General features: G+C 45.1%; 1 protein-coding gene across 1 annotated transcript in view; it reads left to right on the top strand.

Annotated features, from left to right (window-relative positions):
• The first annotated feature begins 276 nt into the window (after positions 1 to 276).
• The window catches only part of timp2a (TIMP metallopeptidase inhibitor 2a), a 48579-nt gene continuing 29286 nt past the window's right edge, over positions 277 to 19569 (top strand). The window contains exon 1 of the mRNA XM_034194563.1: positions 277 to 406. Coding sequence (XP_034050454.1) covers positions 277 to 406 — 130 coding nt within the window. The remainder of the gene's footprint in view (positions 407 to 19569) is intronic.

Here is a 19569-nt window from a genome sequence, read left to right as displayed (position 1 = left end):
GACTAACTAGAGAAGTAACGCTGTGTTCCTGTGTCGTGAATCTGACGTTTTATTCCACCGGAGCCGCGTCAGCAGACCGTGCGGCGCTGCTGACGTCTGGAAGAAGAAGGAAAAGAAAAAGAGCGAGCGAGCGAGAGAGAGAGAGAGAAAAAAGAACCGGAGGAGACGCCGCTACGACTAATTTGACAGCAACGCGTCTCTGCCTCGAACAGAACGAAGGCAACCCACAACCACAGCAGCAATAATAATAGTAATTCTGCAGCAGCGCTGGTGAAAATGCCGTTTTCCTTTAACGGCATTCTGTGCGCGCTCGCGGTGCTGGTCCTGTGGCGGGCGGAGGAGCTCGCGGAAGCGTGCAGCTGCGCTCCGGTTCATCCGCAACAGGCTTTCTGCAACGCAGATATAGGTGAGTGGCATCGCCGCCGTCGCTGTTGTTGTTGTTGTTTTCTTGTTGTTTACAGCGGTGACGTCTCCGGTGTGTGTTGTCTGGGCTCGCGTCGCTGCTGAAGCCCGCTGAGAAAAAAAAAAAAAAAAAACGGACGGTAAAAAAGAGATGTGACCCTAAAAGAGGCTACAGGATCAAGCGTTTGAATTTTCTTGCACATTCACCCTCCACACTCACTTTATTTTGTTTTATTTTTTCAATCACGTGGATTCTGCAATGATGTGTTGTCTTTGGAAATGCGCAATCATCTGGGACTAATAATAGTACTGTACCTTTTCAGATAACTAACATCTGTTAAATATTTTATATTATAAATAACTTTAAATCAGTAAAATATATAAACACTTTTCCAGTCTAAAAATGCATAGCTAATTTGCAGAATGCCCCCATGCAGAGTCTGGTTCTTTCCCAGGTGTCTTCCTGTTAAAGGACAAGTTCACTTTTCGTGGTGATTTCTGTCCCTCTGTCCATCCCAAAAAGGGTATAAGCGTTCTGAATTCAACCCCTCTCATGCTTTTGGGAGGAATTTCATGAAACTTGGTTCAAGTCCTTGTTATAGGTTGGTAATATGCATATTTTCAAATCGTTCCAGTCGGCAAAGCTAGACTCTGTCCTTTTCATGTTTGGGTGCCTGCATTCTGAAATCAAGTCCTCTCACTTTTTTAGTAGGAATTTTGTGTAACTTGGGACAAATCATTGTTATAGGTTGATAATACACATATTGTAATATTGCCCAAGATTGACACATTTTGGCAGCGTTGTGGCCCTTGATTAACAAACCTAGACACTACCTGTTTCATGAGTTGGTGTCTGCATTCTGAAATCAACTTCTCTCACGTTTTTAGGAGTAATTTTGGGAAACTTGGTACATTTTCTTGAAATGATATCAGAATGTAGTAAGCAGTTGTACCAAAGTAGCATTTGCCAGTAGGGGATATTGCGCTCTCAGAGCACTCTTGTACACCTATATTTGCATTAAATCATTATTAGCAATCAAGCATGTAGGCACTGAGATATTAATTTATTTTCTACACCTGCTTATTCCAATGAAGGGTCACTGGGTGTATACCAGCAGTCATAGGGCAAGAGGCAGGGTGCATCCTGGACAGGATGCCAGATTATCGCCGGGCCACATACAGGCAAACAAACACTCTCATACCCTGACTCACCTATGGTCAATTTAAAGGTTCCAGTCCACCTAACCTGCATGTCTTTGGAAGTGAGAAGAAGCCGGAGCACCCAGAGGGAACCCACATAAACACAGGAAGAACATACAAACTCCAAACAGAATGGATGCGGGATGCAATCACATGACCTTCTTCCTGTGAGGCAACAGTGCTAATTGCTAAGCGACCACGCTGCCCATGTGAAAAATTCTGTTTTCTAAATACCAAATTTTCCAGAGTATATGTAGTGCAGCTTTTAAAATGTTTTATGTATTTATTTATTTATTTGTAGTCATTTTGGAGGACCCACGACTTATATACCGAAAATTATGACTTTTTCACATAGGGCTTTCCCAGGATTAAAAAAAAAACTCTGATAATAAAAAAATAAATAAATGGCAATAACAAAAATATACTGCAATTATGCACAAAAACCCAAAATTAAAGAGTTGATAATAGAGAAAAAATGTGTGACACACTATAGTAGAGAAGCTTGAATCTTCGACTGGACTGGGTTGCTTGACGCGAGGACGTTTCGCTTCAAATCGCAGAAGCTTCCTCAGCTAAAATTCTTGCTCTGGTGGTCTGACTTCTGTCTTGACTCTTGTAGAGAAGAATAATCAAGAAGTCACAAAAGCTGGAATTTTAAACCTAACCAGACCCCTCCTACCGAGAGGCAGACTGCTATAGGCTAGTGACTAAACAATAGCTTTAATTAGCACCTATTGTGCTCTAGTTAGCACCCTCCTAATGACAGGGCAGCTGTCCCTCCTAATGATGAGATGGACCCTCTCATGATGGCTCCCTTGACGACTCTGCTGATGATGTGAATGACTCATTACCATGAACAAAAGACTGAAATTGCTTTGACCTGAGTACCCCATTGTAAACAGGGGATAAAGCGTGTCTCAGACCCCCTCCCCGGTTAAGGCTGGGTTTTAAACGTTTCACAAAGAATGCCTCCTTGACCCCTCTCTCAAACCATTTCTTCTCTCTGGCTAATATTTTAACTTCCTTGTCCTCAAACGTGTGGTTAGCGTCTTTAAGGTGGAGATGAACTGCAGTCTGAGGTCCACTGGTGCCCTCTCTGCGGTGCTGGTATAGCCTTTTGTGTAAAGGTTGCTTAGTCTCACCTATGTAGTGTTCGTTACAGTTTTCCTGACATCTGATAGAATGCACTACATTGCTCTGTTTGTCGTCAAGGCTGTCTTCTCCACTCGCGCCTTGACGTCTTTCTCGGGCATCTCTCCCAGTCACTGGTTCAGATATGTTGATGACACATGGGTTAAAATCAAGCAACAGGAAGCTGAGGACTTTACAGAACACATCAACTCAGTGGACGCCAGTATCAAGTTCACACGTGAGGATGCCAAAAACAACCATTTAGCCTTCTTGGACTGTGATGTTACGATTGGAGAGAACAGGCAGCTCCAGACAGGGGTTTACAGAAAACCAACTCACACTGACCAATATCTGCTCTTTGGCTCAAACCACCCCCTTGAACACAAGCTCGGGGTGATCAGGACACTTCAACACAGAGCCCTACAGGTGCCCACAACTGCAGAGGGAAGGGCTAAAGAACAACTTTTCCGGAAAGCCCTCACAGTATGTGGGTACCCACGATGGTCCCTGGACAAAGTGCAGAAGTCCCAGAGAACAAAGAGACCAGATAGACAGGAGACGGAGACAAGAAGAAGAGGAGTGTCTCTTCCTTATTTAGCAGGAGTAGGGGAAAAACTACAGAGGATCTTCAGACAGCACAATATCCCAGTTTACTTTAAACCGGTTAACACCTTGAGACAGAAATTAGTTCACCCTAAGGACAGGATCCCTAGTTACAAACAGGGCAATGTATTGTATTCTATCAGATTTCAGGAAAACTGTAACGAACACTACATAGGTGAGACTAAGCAACCTTTACATAAAAGGCTATACCAGCACCGCAGAGAGGGCACCAGTGGACCTCAGTCTGCAGTTCATCTCCACCTTAAAGACGCTAACCACACATTTGAGGACAAGGAAGTTAAAATATTAGAGAAGAAATGGTTTGAGAGAGGTGTCAAGGAAGCATTCTTTGTAAAACAGTTGAAACCCAGCCTTAACCGGGGGGCGGGTCTCAGACACGCTTTGTCCCCTGTTTACAATGGGGTACTCAGGTCAAAGCAGTTTCAGTCTTTTGTTCATGGTAATGAGTTATTCACGTCATCAGCAGAGTTGTCAAGGGAGCCATCATGAGAGGGTCCGTCCCATCATTAGGAGGGACACCTGCCCTGTCATTAGGAGGGTGCTAACTAGAGCACAATAGGTGCTAATTAGAGCTATTGTTTAGTCTCTAGCCTATAGCAGTCTGCCTCTCGGTAGGAGGGGTCTGGTTTTGGTTTAAAACTCCAGCTTTTGTGACTTCTTGATTATTCTTCTCTACAAGAGTCAAGACAGAAGTCAGACCACCAGAGCAAGAATTTTAGTTGAGGAAGCTTCTGAGATTTGAAGCGAAACATCCTCGCGTCAAGCAACCCAGTCCAGTCGAAGATTCAAGCTTCTCTACTATGGAAACCACCTGGACAACTGAGAGCCTACACAAAAACAGTGTGACACACTACTTTGTGGCTTATGGTCCACCCCCCAACCACCACCTTTCACAGGCATTTTTTGACATTTTGACTTGTACTCCAGAAAATACAGTGAATACAAATTGCAGCAGCATCATAGGAAATGCAGTGCAATCAATGTTCTGTGCATTTTGTGAACCGGGACAAAAATATTTATTTAATTATTTGCGTATGTTGTACTCCCGATTCTGACCACAACTTGTGGAAGGGCACTGCGCACTTCTGATGCTGGAATAAGGCTCTAAACCTGATGTCTTGGCTACGTAGCATCCTTGCAAATTATTTGATCTGAAATGGTTTACGATTAGGATAAGGGTTGGCCTTAAAGTTTTGTGAAATGTGTAAAAACAATGCAGCCACTTCCGCACCAGGACTTTTTGCACACTTCTGAGAGTCTTGCACAGTAGCAGAGTTACGCCATGGTCCTTGCGCAATTTTCAAATATTTCCTCTTTTACACTACTGAACATCAACAGTGGAGTTCTAAAATATCTTGCACCACATTCTTCCAAAACTGAAGAAAGCATAGTGTAGCTATGTGTTCTTGTACTTTATGATTATGTCCAACACACAGGAAATTTTGCGTAGTAAAATTTACTCTGCTGGGATAGCATTTGATCCCAGTCTAAATAGAGTAAATTACACTCCATTATAGAGTGAATCAGCTTGACAGTTGTCGCAGACTGAACGGTCCACCCCCTAAACGTTGGTCCACCGTGCCTCCACTGTGCATGTGTCATGCTGGAGCCCAGCCGCCTGTGTGACACAGAGTCTCTCCACCCAAAGCGATCAAATGTATTAATGGGATTATTAACATCAGATGACAAGGTAAAACCTCTTGAATCATTCTAAAGTCAGTTTTAAGCAGAAACGAGGCTTTAAACTGACGCATTGAAATGTCCGACGCGCAGTGAATGCATTAGCTAACAGCTTATGCAGCTGTGCCGCTCTGATCACTTCCTTTGTCTGTTATTCTGGAATAATGCTGAATTTATGCAGACAGGATTGTTTACGAAAGCTTCAGGTATCTGTCACTGAGATAGATGATGACTGCAGTGCAGTTTTAAGCAGAAATTATATGTTAATCAGTGAACTGTGGCTGATGATGATGTAAGTGCAGTGAAGGCAGGGTGGATGGAGGACCGTTCGGTCTGCGACACCATCTGTTCAATGCAAGTGGTTTTATTCCAATAACAGTTGATTTTACACTGTTTTGAGTTGATTTAGCTCTGTGAGTATAATTCACTCTACGAGGGTAGGCTGAAAGTTGTAAGGCTCACTATAATGCAGTTAATGCATTACCCCTTCATGGGGAGCCTTAGAACTTTTCAGCCTATCCTCGTATTTGGACTGGGATCAAATGCTGTCCCAGCAGAGTAAATTTTACTCTGCAAAATTTACTGTGTATATTGCTGGTGATACTAAATTTCTGTTGTGATTATTCACTGGGTGTTGCATCCATGGTTAACAAACTAACCAGAGCTAACGTTTCAGTTTGACAAAGAGTTAATATACAAGTAACAAGTAACGGCCCTGGTGGCCACCAGAACTCTACAATGAGAAAAAAAGTCCTCATCAATCAAATGAAACAAAAGGCCTACTTCACACTTGCCAACCTGAACAACCACAGATACAATGAGGCAAATAAGTATTTGATCCACTGTCGATTTTGCAAATTTTCCCACCTACAAAGAATGGAGAGGTCTGCAATTTTTATCGTAGCTACACACTTCAACTGTGAGAGACAGAATCTAAAATAAATATCAGAAAATCACATTGTATGATTTTTAAATAATTAATTAGCATTTTATTGCATGAAATACGTATTTGATCCCCTACCAACCAGCAAGAATTCTGGCTCTCACAGACCTGTTAGTTCTTCTTTAAGAAGTCTTTCTATTCTGCACTCTTTACCTGTATTAATTGCACCTGTTTGAACTTGTTACCTGTATAAAAGACACCTGTTCACACACTCAATCACACTCCAACCTGTCCACCATGGCCAAGACCAAAGAGCTGTCTAAGGACACCAGGGACAAAACTGTAGACCTGCACAAGGCTGGGACGGGCTGCAGGACAACAGGCAAGCAGCTTGGTGAGAAGGCAACAACTGTTGGCATAATTATTAGAAAATGGAGGAAACACAACATGACTGTCAGTCTTCCTCGGTCTGGGGCTCATGCAAGCTCTCATCTCGTGTGTTAAGGATGATTCTGAGAAAGCCCAGAACTACACGGAAGGACCTGGTCAATGACCACAGTCACAAAGATTACATTAGTAACACACAATGTCATCATGGTTTAAAATCCTGCAGGGCAGCAAGGTCCCCCTGCTCAAGCCATCACATGTCCAGGCCTGTTTGAAGTTCACCTGTGACCATCTAAATGATCCAGAGGAGCCATGGGGGAAGGTCATGTGGTCAGATGAGACCAAAGCAGAGCTTTTTGGTATCAACTCCCCTCGCCGTGTTTAGAGGATGAGAACACCCCCAAGAACACCATCTCAGCTGTGAAGCATGGGGTTGGAAACATGATGTGTGGGGGTGTTTTTCTGCAAAGGGGACAGGACAACTGCACCGTATTGAAGGGAGGATGGATGGGGTCATGTATCATGAGATTTTGACAAACAACCTCCTTCCCTCAGTAAGAGCATTGAAGATGGGTCATGGCTGGGTCTTCCAGCATGACAGTGACTCAAAACACACAGCCAGGGCAACAAAGGAGGGGCTCCATAAGAAGTAGTTCAAGATCTTGGAGTGGCCCAGCCAGTCTGCAGACCTGAACTCAATAGAAAATCTTTGGAAGGAGCTGAAACAAGAAACCTGAAAGATCTGGAGAAGATCTGTATGGAGGAGTGGACCAAAATCCCTGCTGCAATGTGCAAACTTGGTCAAGAACTACAGGTAACATCCGACCTGTGTAATTGCAAACAAAGGATTCTGTACCAAATATTAAGGTCTGTTTTTCTAGTGGATCAAATACTTATTTCATGCAATAAAATGAAAATTAATTATTTAAAAATAATGCAGTGTGATTTTTCATATTTTTTTATTTTTTTATTTTTTTAGATTCTGTCTCTCACAGTTGAAGTGTACCTACGATAAAACATACAGACCTCTCCATTCTTTGGAGGTGGGAAAATTGCAAAACTGACAGTGGATCAAATACTCACTGTAAATATAAGCACATCACTTAACTTTATCTATTGTGTTTCTGAGCACCCACCATTTTTCCACATAATACATAATGCATCCCACCATTTGTGTGTGTGTGTGTGTGTGTGGGGGGGGGGGGGGGTAATACCACTGTGCCTGAAAAAATTCTTAGGGGAAACACTGGTATAACTGTTATTTTTATTATTCTAGCCAGTATATGTTACTGTGACTGAGTTTGAGCTGCATGTGCTTAAATTAAATGAGAGGAATTCAAGTTAAAATGATTATTCTGCTTACATTTGAAAATGCACGAAAATTAGCCATTACCCTCTAAAACCCTAAAATGTGGGGTGAAAGTCCACTCTAAAATATAAATATAATGCAATGCTTAAAATACCCTCGGGTGTATGAGCATTGTGTTCTTTATAATTTTCAGTTGTTTAATTCATTATTAAGATCCTATTGTCTTACAATTTGTACATGTTCAATAAAGCCCCTCTATCAATCAATCATGCACGCTAACGTCCATTAATTGTTTTGTAAATCCTTCCAGGTTTGTTATCAGGTTAAAAAAAACAGTGTTTTCAGTTTTAGAAGTGTTTCTTTCTCGCTATCTCTTACATAATATATGAGAAAGATATTGTTTCTAACCAAAAATGAAGCAAAGTAGGCGACACCAGGAAGTAACGTTGCCACACTAATTTCCGCGAGATCATGCCATGAATTTAGGTACAGAATCTTACTTTTTATCCTCTTAAATTACCTCTTACTATAGGTCAAAGTTAGCCATGTTTGAACTTGTCCAAGGTCTGTGTCCCAAGAATGTTCCCTGTGAATTTGAAGACTCTGGCAGTAATACAACCCCTGGCAAAAAATTATGGAATCACCGGCCTCGGAGGATGTTCATTCAGTTGTTTAATTTTGTAGAAAAAAAACAGATGACACAAAACTAAAGTCATTTCAAATGGCAACTTTCTGGCTTTAAGAAACACTATGAGAAATCAGGAGAAAAAAAATTGTGGCAGTCAGTAACGGTTACTTTTTTAGACCAAGCAGAGGGAAAAAAATATGGAATCACTCAATTCTGAGGAAAAAATTATGGAATCATGAAAAACAAAAGAACGCTCCAACACTTCACTAGTATTTTGTTGCACCACCTCTGGCTTTTATAACAGCTTGCAGTCTCTGAGGCATGGACTTAGAGTGACAAACGGTACTCTTCATCAATCTGGCTCCAACTTTCTCTGATTGCTGTTGCCAGATCAGCTTTGCAGGTTGGAGCCTTGTCATGGACCATTTTCTTCAACTTCCACCAAAGATTTTCAGTTGGATTAAGATCCGGACTATTTTCAGTCCATGACATTGACCCTATGTGTCTTTTTGCAAGGAATGTTTTCACAGTTTTTGCTCTATGGCAGGGGTGGCCAAGTTCGGTCCTCGAGAGCCACATTCCTGACACTCTTAGTTGTCTCCCTGTTCCAACACACCTGAATCCAATGAAAGGCTCATTAAAAGTCTGCTAACGAGTCTTTCATTGGATTCAGGTGTGTTGGAGCAGGGAGACAGCTAAGAGTGTCAGGAATGTGGCTCTCGAGGACTGAGCTTGGCCACCCCTACTCTATGGCAAGATGCATTATCATCTTGAAAAATGATTTCATCATCCCCAAACATCCTTTCAGTTGATGGGATAAGAAAAGTGTCCAAAATATCAATGTAAACTTGTGCATTTATTGATGATGTAATGACAGCCATCTCCCCAGTGCCTTTACCTGACATGCAGCTCCATATCATCAATGACTGTGGAAATTTACATGTTCTCTTCAGGCAGTCATCTTTATAAATCTCATTGGAACGGCACCAAACAAAAGTTCCAGCATCATCACCTTGCCCAATGCAGATTCGAGATTCATCACTGAATATGACTTTCATCCAGTCATCCACAGTCCACGATTGCTTTTCCTTAGCCCGTTGTAACCTTGTTTTTTTCTGTTTAGGTGTTAATGATGGCTTTCGTTTAGCTTTTCTCTATGTAAATCCCATTTCCTTTAGGTGGTTTCTTACAGTTCGGTCACAGACGTTGACTCCAGTTTCCTCCCATTCATTCCTCATTTGTTTTGTTGTGCATTTTAGATTTTTGAGACATATTGCTTTAAGTTTTCTGTCTTGATGCTTTGATGTCTTCCTTTGTCTACCAGTATCTTTGCCTTTAACAACCTTCCCATGTTGTTTGTATTTGGTCCATAGTTTAGACACAGCTGACTGTGAACAACCAACATCTTTTGCAACATTGCGTGATGATTTACCCTCTTTTAAGAGTTTGATAATCCTCTCCTTTGTTTCAATTGGCATCTCTCGTGTTGGAGCCATGATTCATGTCAGTCCACTTGGTGCAACAGCTCTCCAAGGTGTGATCACTCCTTTTTAGATGCAGACTAATGAGCAGATCTGATTTGATGCAGGTGTTAGTTTTGGGGATGAAAATTTACAGGGTGATTCCATAATTTATTCCTCAGAATTGAGTGAGTCCATATTTTTTTCCCTCTGCTTGGTCTAAAAAAGTAACCGTTACTGACTGCCACAATTCTTTTTCCTGATTTCTTATAGTGTTTCTTAAAGCCAGGAAGTTGCCGTTTGAAATGACTTTAGTTTTGTGTCATGTCTGTGATCTGCTTTTTTTCTACAAAATTAAACAACTGAATGAACATCCTCCGAGGCCGGTGATTCCATAATTATTTCCAGGGGCTGTAGAACTGGACTTATGCTGAACACAGTCAGACGGGCGGACGGACGGACGGACACCAGGTCTTTGCAATACCCGATGGCCATATGTTGGCCTCGGGTAAAAATGAGGGTAACACTACACTCTATAGTAAATTTCCAGAGAAGACTGTCAAGGAGAAGAAAAAGTAGTACTTAAAGGAAATAATGACTATATACTCACAGTCAGACTGTCAGCTTTAATTTGAGGGAGATAAAAGCTAAATGAGGTTAATGCTGCAGGAACTGCTGCACTTTTTTTGTTCAGTCTACTGTTTTTAAGAGACCATAATAGAAGTAATTTGACAATTGGGTGCTGAGCCGTTTCCTGTCTGTGTCTGTTAATTACCTCATTATGCCTTTAACAAATCAGCAGATGAAATGTCTGTTTGAGATAAAGTGTTGCATATCTTTTACAGTTTTGTTAATCATAATGAAATCTTTTTTGTTTTTATTGAATTTGTAACAATTGCTTTTGAAAGTAATAGCTTTAGTCTGAATGTTGTTTGTGCATGTGCACCAAATGGAAGTTTGGAGTATTTGGCTTTCTTGGAGTCTGTGGTTGGAGTCCTGCATGGAGCTTCAGTGGGGGAATCCATTGTTCTGCTGGGGGACTTCAGTGCACACGTGGGCAATGAATTAGACTTCAAAGCTATTTTGGCACTGCCTACCTGGTGACATAGCAACTATTTGTCGCTTGTCATTGTAAAACACCCAGTCTGATTGAAAATAAATAGTAGCTGCTTTCTTTGCTTCTGTGTCTTGTAGCTAATGTTACCAAGGGGTGATGGGGTCCCAGTCATGCTTGACAGCACTGTAAACAATGCTGTTGGAGCACCCTCTGCTGGAAAACTACGGTGCATCCGGAAAGTATTCACGGTGCTTCATTTTTCCCACATTTTGTTATGTTACAGCCTTATTCCAAAATGGATGAAATTCATTTTTTTACCCCATAATGACTATGTAAAAAAAAAGGTGTTTTTTGGGGGGGGGTTAGATTTTTGCAAATAAAACTAAGAAATCACATGTACATAAGTATTCACACACAGCATTTGCCATGAAGAGCTTCAGAATTGAGCTCAGGTGCATCCTGTTTCCACTGATCATCTTTGAGATGTTTCTTCATCTTAATTGGAGCCAACATGGGGTAAATTCAGTGGATTGGACATGAATTGGAAAGGCACACACCTGTCTACATATAAGGTCTCACAGGTGACAGTGCATGTTAGAGCACAACCCAAGCATGAAGTCAAAGGAATTGTCTGTAGACCTCTGAGACAGGATTGTCTTGAGGCACAAATCTGGGGAAGGGTACAGAAACATTTCTGCTGCTTTGAAGGTCCCAATGAGCACAGTGGCCTCCATCATCCGTAAATGGAAGAAGTTCGCATCCACCAAGACTCTTCCTAGAGTTGGCCGCCCGTCTAAACTGAGCAATCGGGGCAGAAGGGCATTACTCAGGGAGGTGGTCAAGAACCTGATGGTCACTCTGTCAGAGCACCAGCATTCCTCTGTGAGAGCCTCTATGGTAGAGTGTCCAGATACTGTGGTATGTAAAAGTTCGGGCACCCCTGATGATTTCCGTGATTTTCCTTTATAAAATATTGGTTGTCTGGATCAGCAATTTCAGTTAAATGTATCATGTAGCAGACGAACACACTGACATTTGAGAAGTGAAATGAAGTTTCTAGTATTTACAGAAAGTGTGCAATAATTATTTAAACAAAATTAGGCAGGTATATAAATTTGGGCACCCCAACAGAAAAAAGTCTTTGGTGTGAATGCCAGGCATCATGTTTGAGGAAACTTGGTACAATCCCTACAGTGAAGCATGGTGGTGGCAGCATCATGTTGTGGGGATGTTTTTCAGCAGCAGGAACTGGGAGACTCCTCAGGATTGAGAGAAAGACAAATGCAGCAATGTACAGAGACATCCTGGATGAAAACCTGCTCCAGAGCGCTCTTGACCTCAGACTGGGGTGACGGTTCATCTTTCAGCAGGACAATGACCCTAAGCACACAGCCAAAATATCAAAGGAGTGGCTTCAGGACAACTCTGTGAATATCCTTGAGTGGCCCAGCCAGAGCCCAGACCTGAATCCGATTGAGAGATTTGAAAGTGGCTGTGCACCGACGCTCCCCATCCAACCTGATGGAGCTTGAGATATGCTGCAAAGAGGAATGGACAAAAGTGCCGAAAGATAGGTGCACCAAGATGGTGGCATCATATTCAAGAAGACTTCAGGCTGTAATTGCTCAACAAAGTATTGAGCAATGGTTGTGAATACATATAGTACATGTGATTTCTTAGTTTTTTATTTTTAATAAATTTGCAAAAAAAAAGTTTCATTTTGTCATTACGGGGTGTTGTGTGTAGAATTTTGATGGACAAATTGAATTTACTTCATTTTGGCACAAGGTTGTAACATAACAAAATGTGGAAAAAGTGAAGCACTGTGACTAATTTCTGGATGCACCGTATGTAATGACACAATTTACAACGTCCATTGCATTTTCAGCCCACATACAGTAACTTTACTGGAGTTCCCAATCCTGGCCCACATAACCCAAAGTACTGCTTATTTTTCATTTGTAGCTGCTCTAACTCCATGTAATGAACCATGGCAGGTGTGTTTCATTGTTCAGACAGGTGTTGATTGGCTGAGTTGGTCTGGTCTGAGTAGATCAGGAGGAAATGGAAAAGATGCAGTACTTTGGTTGTGAGGACTAGGTCTTGGAAACACTGTGCTAGGCAGTAGACAACTTTACAAACACAACCAAACATCAAGTAACCTCAGCACCATAAGGCATGGCAAGTAAGGAAAAACACGACTTACTCGTCCAATAGCTTCAAGGTCAGGTTGGAATCTGTCTTAATTATTTTTTCCTCTTTTACCTCCTGTCAATGAGTAATCTTATACACCCTGCAGTGACGTGCGACCCAGAGTAGTACCATTTCATTGTTACGCAGATGATACCCAGCTTTATCTATCCATGAAGCCAGAGGACACACACCAATTAGCTAAACTGCAGGATTGTCTTGCAGACATAAAGACATGGATGACCTCTAATTTCCTGCTTTTAAACTCAGATAAAACTGAAGTTATTGTACTTGGCCCCACAAATCTTAGAAACATGGTGTCTAACCAGATCCTTACTCTGGATGGCATTACCCTGACCTCTAGTAATACTGTGAGAAATCTTGGAGTCATTTTTGATCAGGATATGTCATTCAAAGCGCATATTAAACAAATATGTAGGACTGCTTTTTTGCATTTATGCAATATCTCTAAAATTAGAAAGGTCTTGTCTCAGAGTGATGCTGAAAAACTAATTCATGCATTTATTTCCTCTAGGCTGGACTATTGTAATTCATTATTATCAGGTTGTCCTAAAAGTTCCCTAAAAAGCCTTCAGTTAATTCAAAATGCTGCAGCTAGAGTACTAACGGGGACTAGAAGGAGAGAGCATATCTCACCCATATTGGCCTCTCTTCATTGGCTTCCTGTTAATTCTAGAATAGAATTTAAAATTCTTCTTCTTACTTATAAGGTTTTGAATAATCAGGTCCCATCTTATCTTAGGGACCTCGTAGTACCATATCACCCCAATAGAGCGCTTCGCTCTCAGACTGCAGGCTTACTTGTAGTTCCTAGGGTTTGTAAGAGTAGAATGGGAGGCAGAGCCTTCAGCTTTCAGGCTCCTCTCCTGTGGAACCAGCTCCCAATTCAGATCAGGGAGACAGACACCCTCTCTACTTTTAAGATTAGGCTTAAAACTTTCCTTTTTGCTAAAGCTTATAGTTAGGGCTGGATCAGGTGACCCTGAACCATCCCTTAGTTATGCTGCTATAGACGTAGACTGCTGGGGGTTCCCATGATGCACTGTTTCTTTCTCTTTGCTCTGTATACACCACTCTGCATTTAATCATTAGTGATCGATCTCTGCTCCCCTCCACAGCATGTCTTTTTCCTGGTTCTCTCCCTCAGCCCCAACCAGTCCCAGCAGAAGACTGCCCCTCCCTGAGCCTGGTTCTGCTGGAGGTTTCTTCCTGTTAAAAGGGAGTTTTTCCTTCCCACTGTAGCCAAGTGCTTGCTCACAGGGGGTCGTTTTGACCGTTGGGGTTTTACATAATTATTGTATGGCCTTGCCTTACAATATAAAGCGCCTTGGGGCAACTGTTTGTTGTGACTTGGCGCTATATAAAAAAAAAATTGATTGATTGATTGATTTCAGCTCACCCACCAATTTCAGCAGCCCTGTTCCACCCTTGGGGACCCTCATGTGTGACAAAGGTGCAATGAGTAAAAGATATCCAATAGAGTATAGGCCCGAGGCCCATTGGTGCTGGTGCTTATGTCCGAATTCTGTGGTGTGATGTGGATGAGAGTCAAGACTCAACTTAGACAGGATGCAGGTTACACCCCCTTAAAAATATAAAACTGAGTAGACTGAATTCAGATTACTGTTTTGTCCAAGGACCTAGACTGCAAAAACTGTCCCTCTCAAAATAAGCCTAATAATCCGAAATCTAGCTAAATTGTCTTGTATTAAGCAAAAAAAATCTGCCGGAAAAATTTACATGATTAGAATTCTCAAAACTAGTAAAATGTCTAGGCACTGAATAATCAAAATGTGCCTTAAAACTAGACAGAATTCTTATTTTAAGATAAGATTTAAGATTGTTTTCCTTAAAATAAGGAAAACAATCTTATTCCTTTGCTTGGATGATTTGAAATCCATTGCCTTTCCTTGTTACTGGTTAAATACAGCTGGATATTAGCTGGAAAAACTTAAGAAAAAGTGAGATACATTTTCCCAAAATAAGACATTTTTTTTTCTTTTATAAAAAATGCTTGACAAGATTATTTTTCTATTTAGACAAAAATTCAGTAAAATTTTCTTTAAAGTCTTTTTTTGCTTTCTTAGATATCGGTTTTTGCAGTGTAGACAGGTAGCATGAGCAGGATCATCACCAAGTTAATGCCAGCAAGTAAAAGCCGGTCTGATATTCAGTCTTGTGTTGTGTGGGCTGCCAGAAGAGGAGGTACTGCTGGCCCACCACCAGAGGGCGCCCTGCCTGGAGTGCGGGCTCCAGGCACCAGAGGGCGCAGCCGCCTCACAGGAGCAGCTAGGGTGACAGCTGTCACGCATCACCTGCAACAGCTGTTACCAATCAGCAGGGGTACATCAGCAGGACGACGTCTCCACCTCTTTGCCGAGATATCGTTCTACCTGGAAGGTAATATTCTCAGCTGACTGCTTGACAGTAACCTTTTGTGATTTTTGTGAGTGATAACAGACCTTTTTTCCAAGGAGAGGTGGAGGTAGCTTTCCTGCCGTGCGGATTACTGGGTGCAAACGCGCCCACCTTTAATTGTGTTTTTGTTCCTCGCCAGCAGTACCAGGTCCGACACGCGGAGGCAGTGGCCACCTGGGAGTTCGGGACTTGGCGGCTCCAGTATTCCCGGGGTCTGGTGGCGGAGGAAATCGTGTGGTTCCGGTTCTGCTTTGGACAGGTGTCTCCTATCTTCGAGCCTGCCCACACCTTCGCCATTGCAGGTGCGGGCACTAGATGGCACCCTCCTCCCTTTACTCACACACAAGACACAACTAGTAACTCTGGTGGTGTCTGGAAACCACCAGGAGGAGATTGAGTTTTTTGTAACTTCTTCTACCTCCCGCGTGATTTTGGGCATCCCATGGATGTTAAAGCACAATCCCCGGATCGATTGGCCGTCTGGGGTGGTGGTTCAGTGGAGCGAAACCTGCCATCGGGTGTGTTTAGGATCCTCGGTTCCTCCCGGTTCCCAGGCTAAGGACGAGGTCAAAGTCCCTCCCAATCTGACGGCAGTGCCGGTTGAGTACCACGATCTTGCTGATGTCTTCAGCAAGGATCTGGCACTCACCCTTCCCCCGCACCGTCCGTACGATTGTGCCATTGATTTGGTTCCAAGCGCTGAGTTCCCGTCCAGCAGGCTGTACAACCTCTCACGACCTGAGCGCGAATCAATGGAGACCTACATCCGGGACTCATTAGCTGCCGGGCTGATCCGGAACTCCACCTCCCCGATGGGGGCAGGTTTCTTTTTTGTGGGCAAGAAAGATGGCGGACTTCGTCCATGTACTGATTACAGGGGGCTGAATGAGATTACGGTTCGCAACCGATACCCGTTGCCATTATTAGATTCCGTGTTCACCCCCCTGCATGGAGCCAAAATCTTTACTAAGCTGGATCTTAGAAATGCGTATCACCTGGTACGGATCCGGAAGGGAGATGAATGGAAGACGGCATTCAACACCCCATTAGGTCACTTTGAGTACCTGGTCATGCCGTTCGGCCTCACAAACGCCCCCGCGACGTTCCAAGCATTGGTTAATGATGTCTTGCGGGATTTCCTGCACCGATTCGTCTTCATATATCTGGACGATATACTCATCTTTTCTCCGGATCCTGAGACTCATGTCCGGCATGTACGTCAGGTCCTGCAGCGGTTGTTGGAGAACCGGCTGTTTGTGAAGGGCGAGAAGTGTGAGTTTCACCGCACATCTTTGTCCTTCCTGGGGTTTATCATCTCCCCCAACTCCGTTGCTCCTGATCCGGCCAAGGTTGCGGCGGTGAGAGACTGGCCCCAACCCACTAGCCGTAGGAAGCTGCAACAGTTCCTCTGCTTTGCAAATTTCTACAGGAGGTTCATTAAGGGCTACAGTCAGGTAGTTAGCCCCCTGACAGCCCTGACCTCACCAAAAGTCCCCTTCACCTGGTCGGATCGTTGCGATGCCGCGTTCAAGGAGTTGAAACGGCGCTTCTCGTCTGCACCCGTTCTGGTGCAGCCCGATCCTAGTCGCCAGTTAGTGGTTGAAGTGGACGCCTCGGACTCAGGGATAGGAGCCGTGCTTTCCCAGAGCGGGAAGACCGATAAGGTCCTTCACCCGTGTGCCTATTTTTCCCGCAGGTTGACCCTGGCCGAACGGAACTATGACGTCGGCAATCGAGAACTCCTTGCGGTGAAAGAGGCTCTTGAAGAGTGGAGACATCTGTTGGAGGGAACGTCCGTGCCATTCACGGTTTTCACTGACCACCGGAACCTGGAGTATATCAGGACCGCCAAGCGGCTGAACCCCAGGCAAGCCCGCTGGTCACTGTTCTTCGGCCGTTTTGACTTCCGGATCACCTACCGTCCCGGGACCAAGAACCAGAAATCGGATGCCTTGTCCCGGGTACATGAAGATGAAGTCAAAGCGGAGTTGTCGGATCCACCGGAACCCATCATCCCGGAGTCCACTATCGTGGCCACCCTCACCTGGGACGTAGAGAGAACCGTCCGGGAGGCCCTGGCACGAAGCCCGGACCCCGGAACTGGGCCGAAGAACAAACTATACGTCCCACCAGAAGCTAGGGCTGCAGTCCTGGACTTCTGTCACGGCTCCAAGCTCTCCTGTCATCCAGGGGTGCGAAGAACCGTGGCAGTTGTCCGGCAGCGCTTCTGGTGGGCGTCCCTAGAGGCCGACGTCCGGGATTATATCCAGGCCTGCACCACCTGCGCCAGGGGCAAGGCTGACCATTGCCGGGCATCAGGTTTACTCCAGCCGCTGCCCGTGCCTCATCGCCCCTGGTCCCACATCGGCCTGGATTTTGTCACGGGCCTCCCGCCGTCCCAGGGTAACACCACCATCCTCACGATAGTGGACCGATTCTCCAAGGCGGCCCACTTCGTGGCCCTCCCGAAGCTCCCAACAGCCCAGGAGACAGCGGACCTCCTGGTCCACCACGTCGTCCGGCTGCATGGGATTCCAACAGACATCATCTCTGATCGCGGTCCCCAGTTCTCCTCGCAAGTCTGGAGGAGCTTCTGCCGGGAACTGGGGGCCACGGTGAGTCTCTCGTCCGGGTACCACCCTCAGACCAACGGGCAAGCAGAACGGGTAAACCAGGAGGTGGAGCAGGCCTTGTGCTGCGTGACTGCCGCACACCCGGCGGCCTGGAGTACCCATTTGGCCTGGATCGAGTATGCCCATAACAGCCAGGTGTCTTCAGCCACCGGCCTCTCCCCTTTTGAGGTATGTCTGGGGTATCAGCCCCCGTTGTTTCCAGTGGTTGAGGGAGAGGTCGGTGTGCCCTCGGTCCAGGCCCACCTGCGGAAGTGCCGTCGGGTGTGGCGTGCCGCCCGTTCTGCTTTGCTAAAGGCCCGGACGAGGGCAAAAGCCCATGCAGACCGTCGGCGGACCCCGGCCCCTGCGTATCGGCCTGGGCAGGAGGTGTGGTTATCCACAAAGGACATCCCCCTCCAAGTGGACTCCCCCAAGTTACAGGACCGTTACATCGGCCCATTCAAGATCCTGAAGGTCATCAACTTCGGCTGCCGGCCTCACTGCGGATCCATCCTGTGTTTCATGTGTCCCGGATTAAACCTCATCACTCCTCACCCCTCTGTACTCCGGGTCCGGCGCCGCCTCCTGCCCGGATCATCGATGGCGAGCCGGCTTGGACTGTACGCCGGCTTTTGGATGTCCGTAGGATGGGCCGGGGCTTCCAGTATTTGGTGGACTGGGAGGGGTACGGCCCCGAAGACCGCTCCTGGGTGAAGAGGAGCTTCATCCTGGACCCGGCCCTCCTGGCCGATTTCTACCGCCGCCACCCGGACAAGCCTGGTCGGGCGCCAGGAGGCGCCCGTTGAGGGGGGGGTCCTGTTGTGTGGGCCGCCAGAAGAGGAGGTACTGCTGGCCCACCACCAGAGGGCGCCCTGCCTGGAGTGCGGGCTCCAGGCACCAGAGGGCGCAGCCGCCTCACAGGAGCAGCTAGGGTGACAGCTGTCACGCATCACCTGCAACAGCTGTTACCAATCAGCAGGGGTACATCAGCAGGACGACGTCTCCACCTCTTTGCCGAGATATCGTTCTACCTGGAAGGTAATATTCTCAGCTGACTGCTTGACAGTAACCTTTTGTGATTTTTGTGAGTGATAACAGACCTTTTTTCCAACGAGAGGTGGAGGTAGCTTTCCTGCCGTGCGGATTACTGGGTGCAAACACGCCCACCTTTAATTGTGTTTTTGTTGCTCGCCAGCAGTACCAGGTCCGACACGCGGAGGTAGTGGCCACCTGGGAGTTCGGGACTTGGCGGCTCCAGTATTCCCGGGGTCTGGTGGCGGAGGAAATCGTGTGGTTCCGGTTCTGCTTTGGACAGGTGTCTCCTATCTTCGAGCCTGCCCACACGACACCTTTGTGGATTGATTCTGATCTATTGTTGTAATCTGTTGTATTTGTTGTGCACATTCACAACAGTAAAGTGTTGTTATTTGACCTACACCATTGTCCGTTCCTTTGCGCCCCCTGTTGTGGGTCCGTGTACCGACACTTTCCCAACATCTTGTCCGGTATCTTGCTTGGTTACTCTTTTGTTTTTCTCTTCTCTCTTTGCCCCAACGATGCCCTGTTT

Source organism: Thalassophryne amazonica, chromosome 18 (genome assembly GCF_902500255.1).
Source record: "Thalassophryne amazonica chromosome 18, fThaAma1.1, whole genome shotgun sequence".
NCBI classification, from domain to species: domain Eukaryota; kingdom Metazoa; phylum Chordata; class Actinopteri; order Batrachoidiformes; family Batrachoididae; genus Thalassophryne; species Thalassophryne amazonica.
This window is presented reverse-complemented; position numbering and strand designations above follow the sequence as displayed.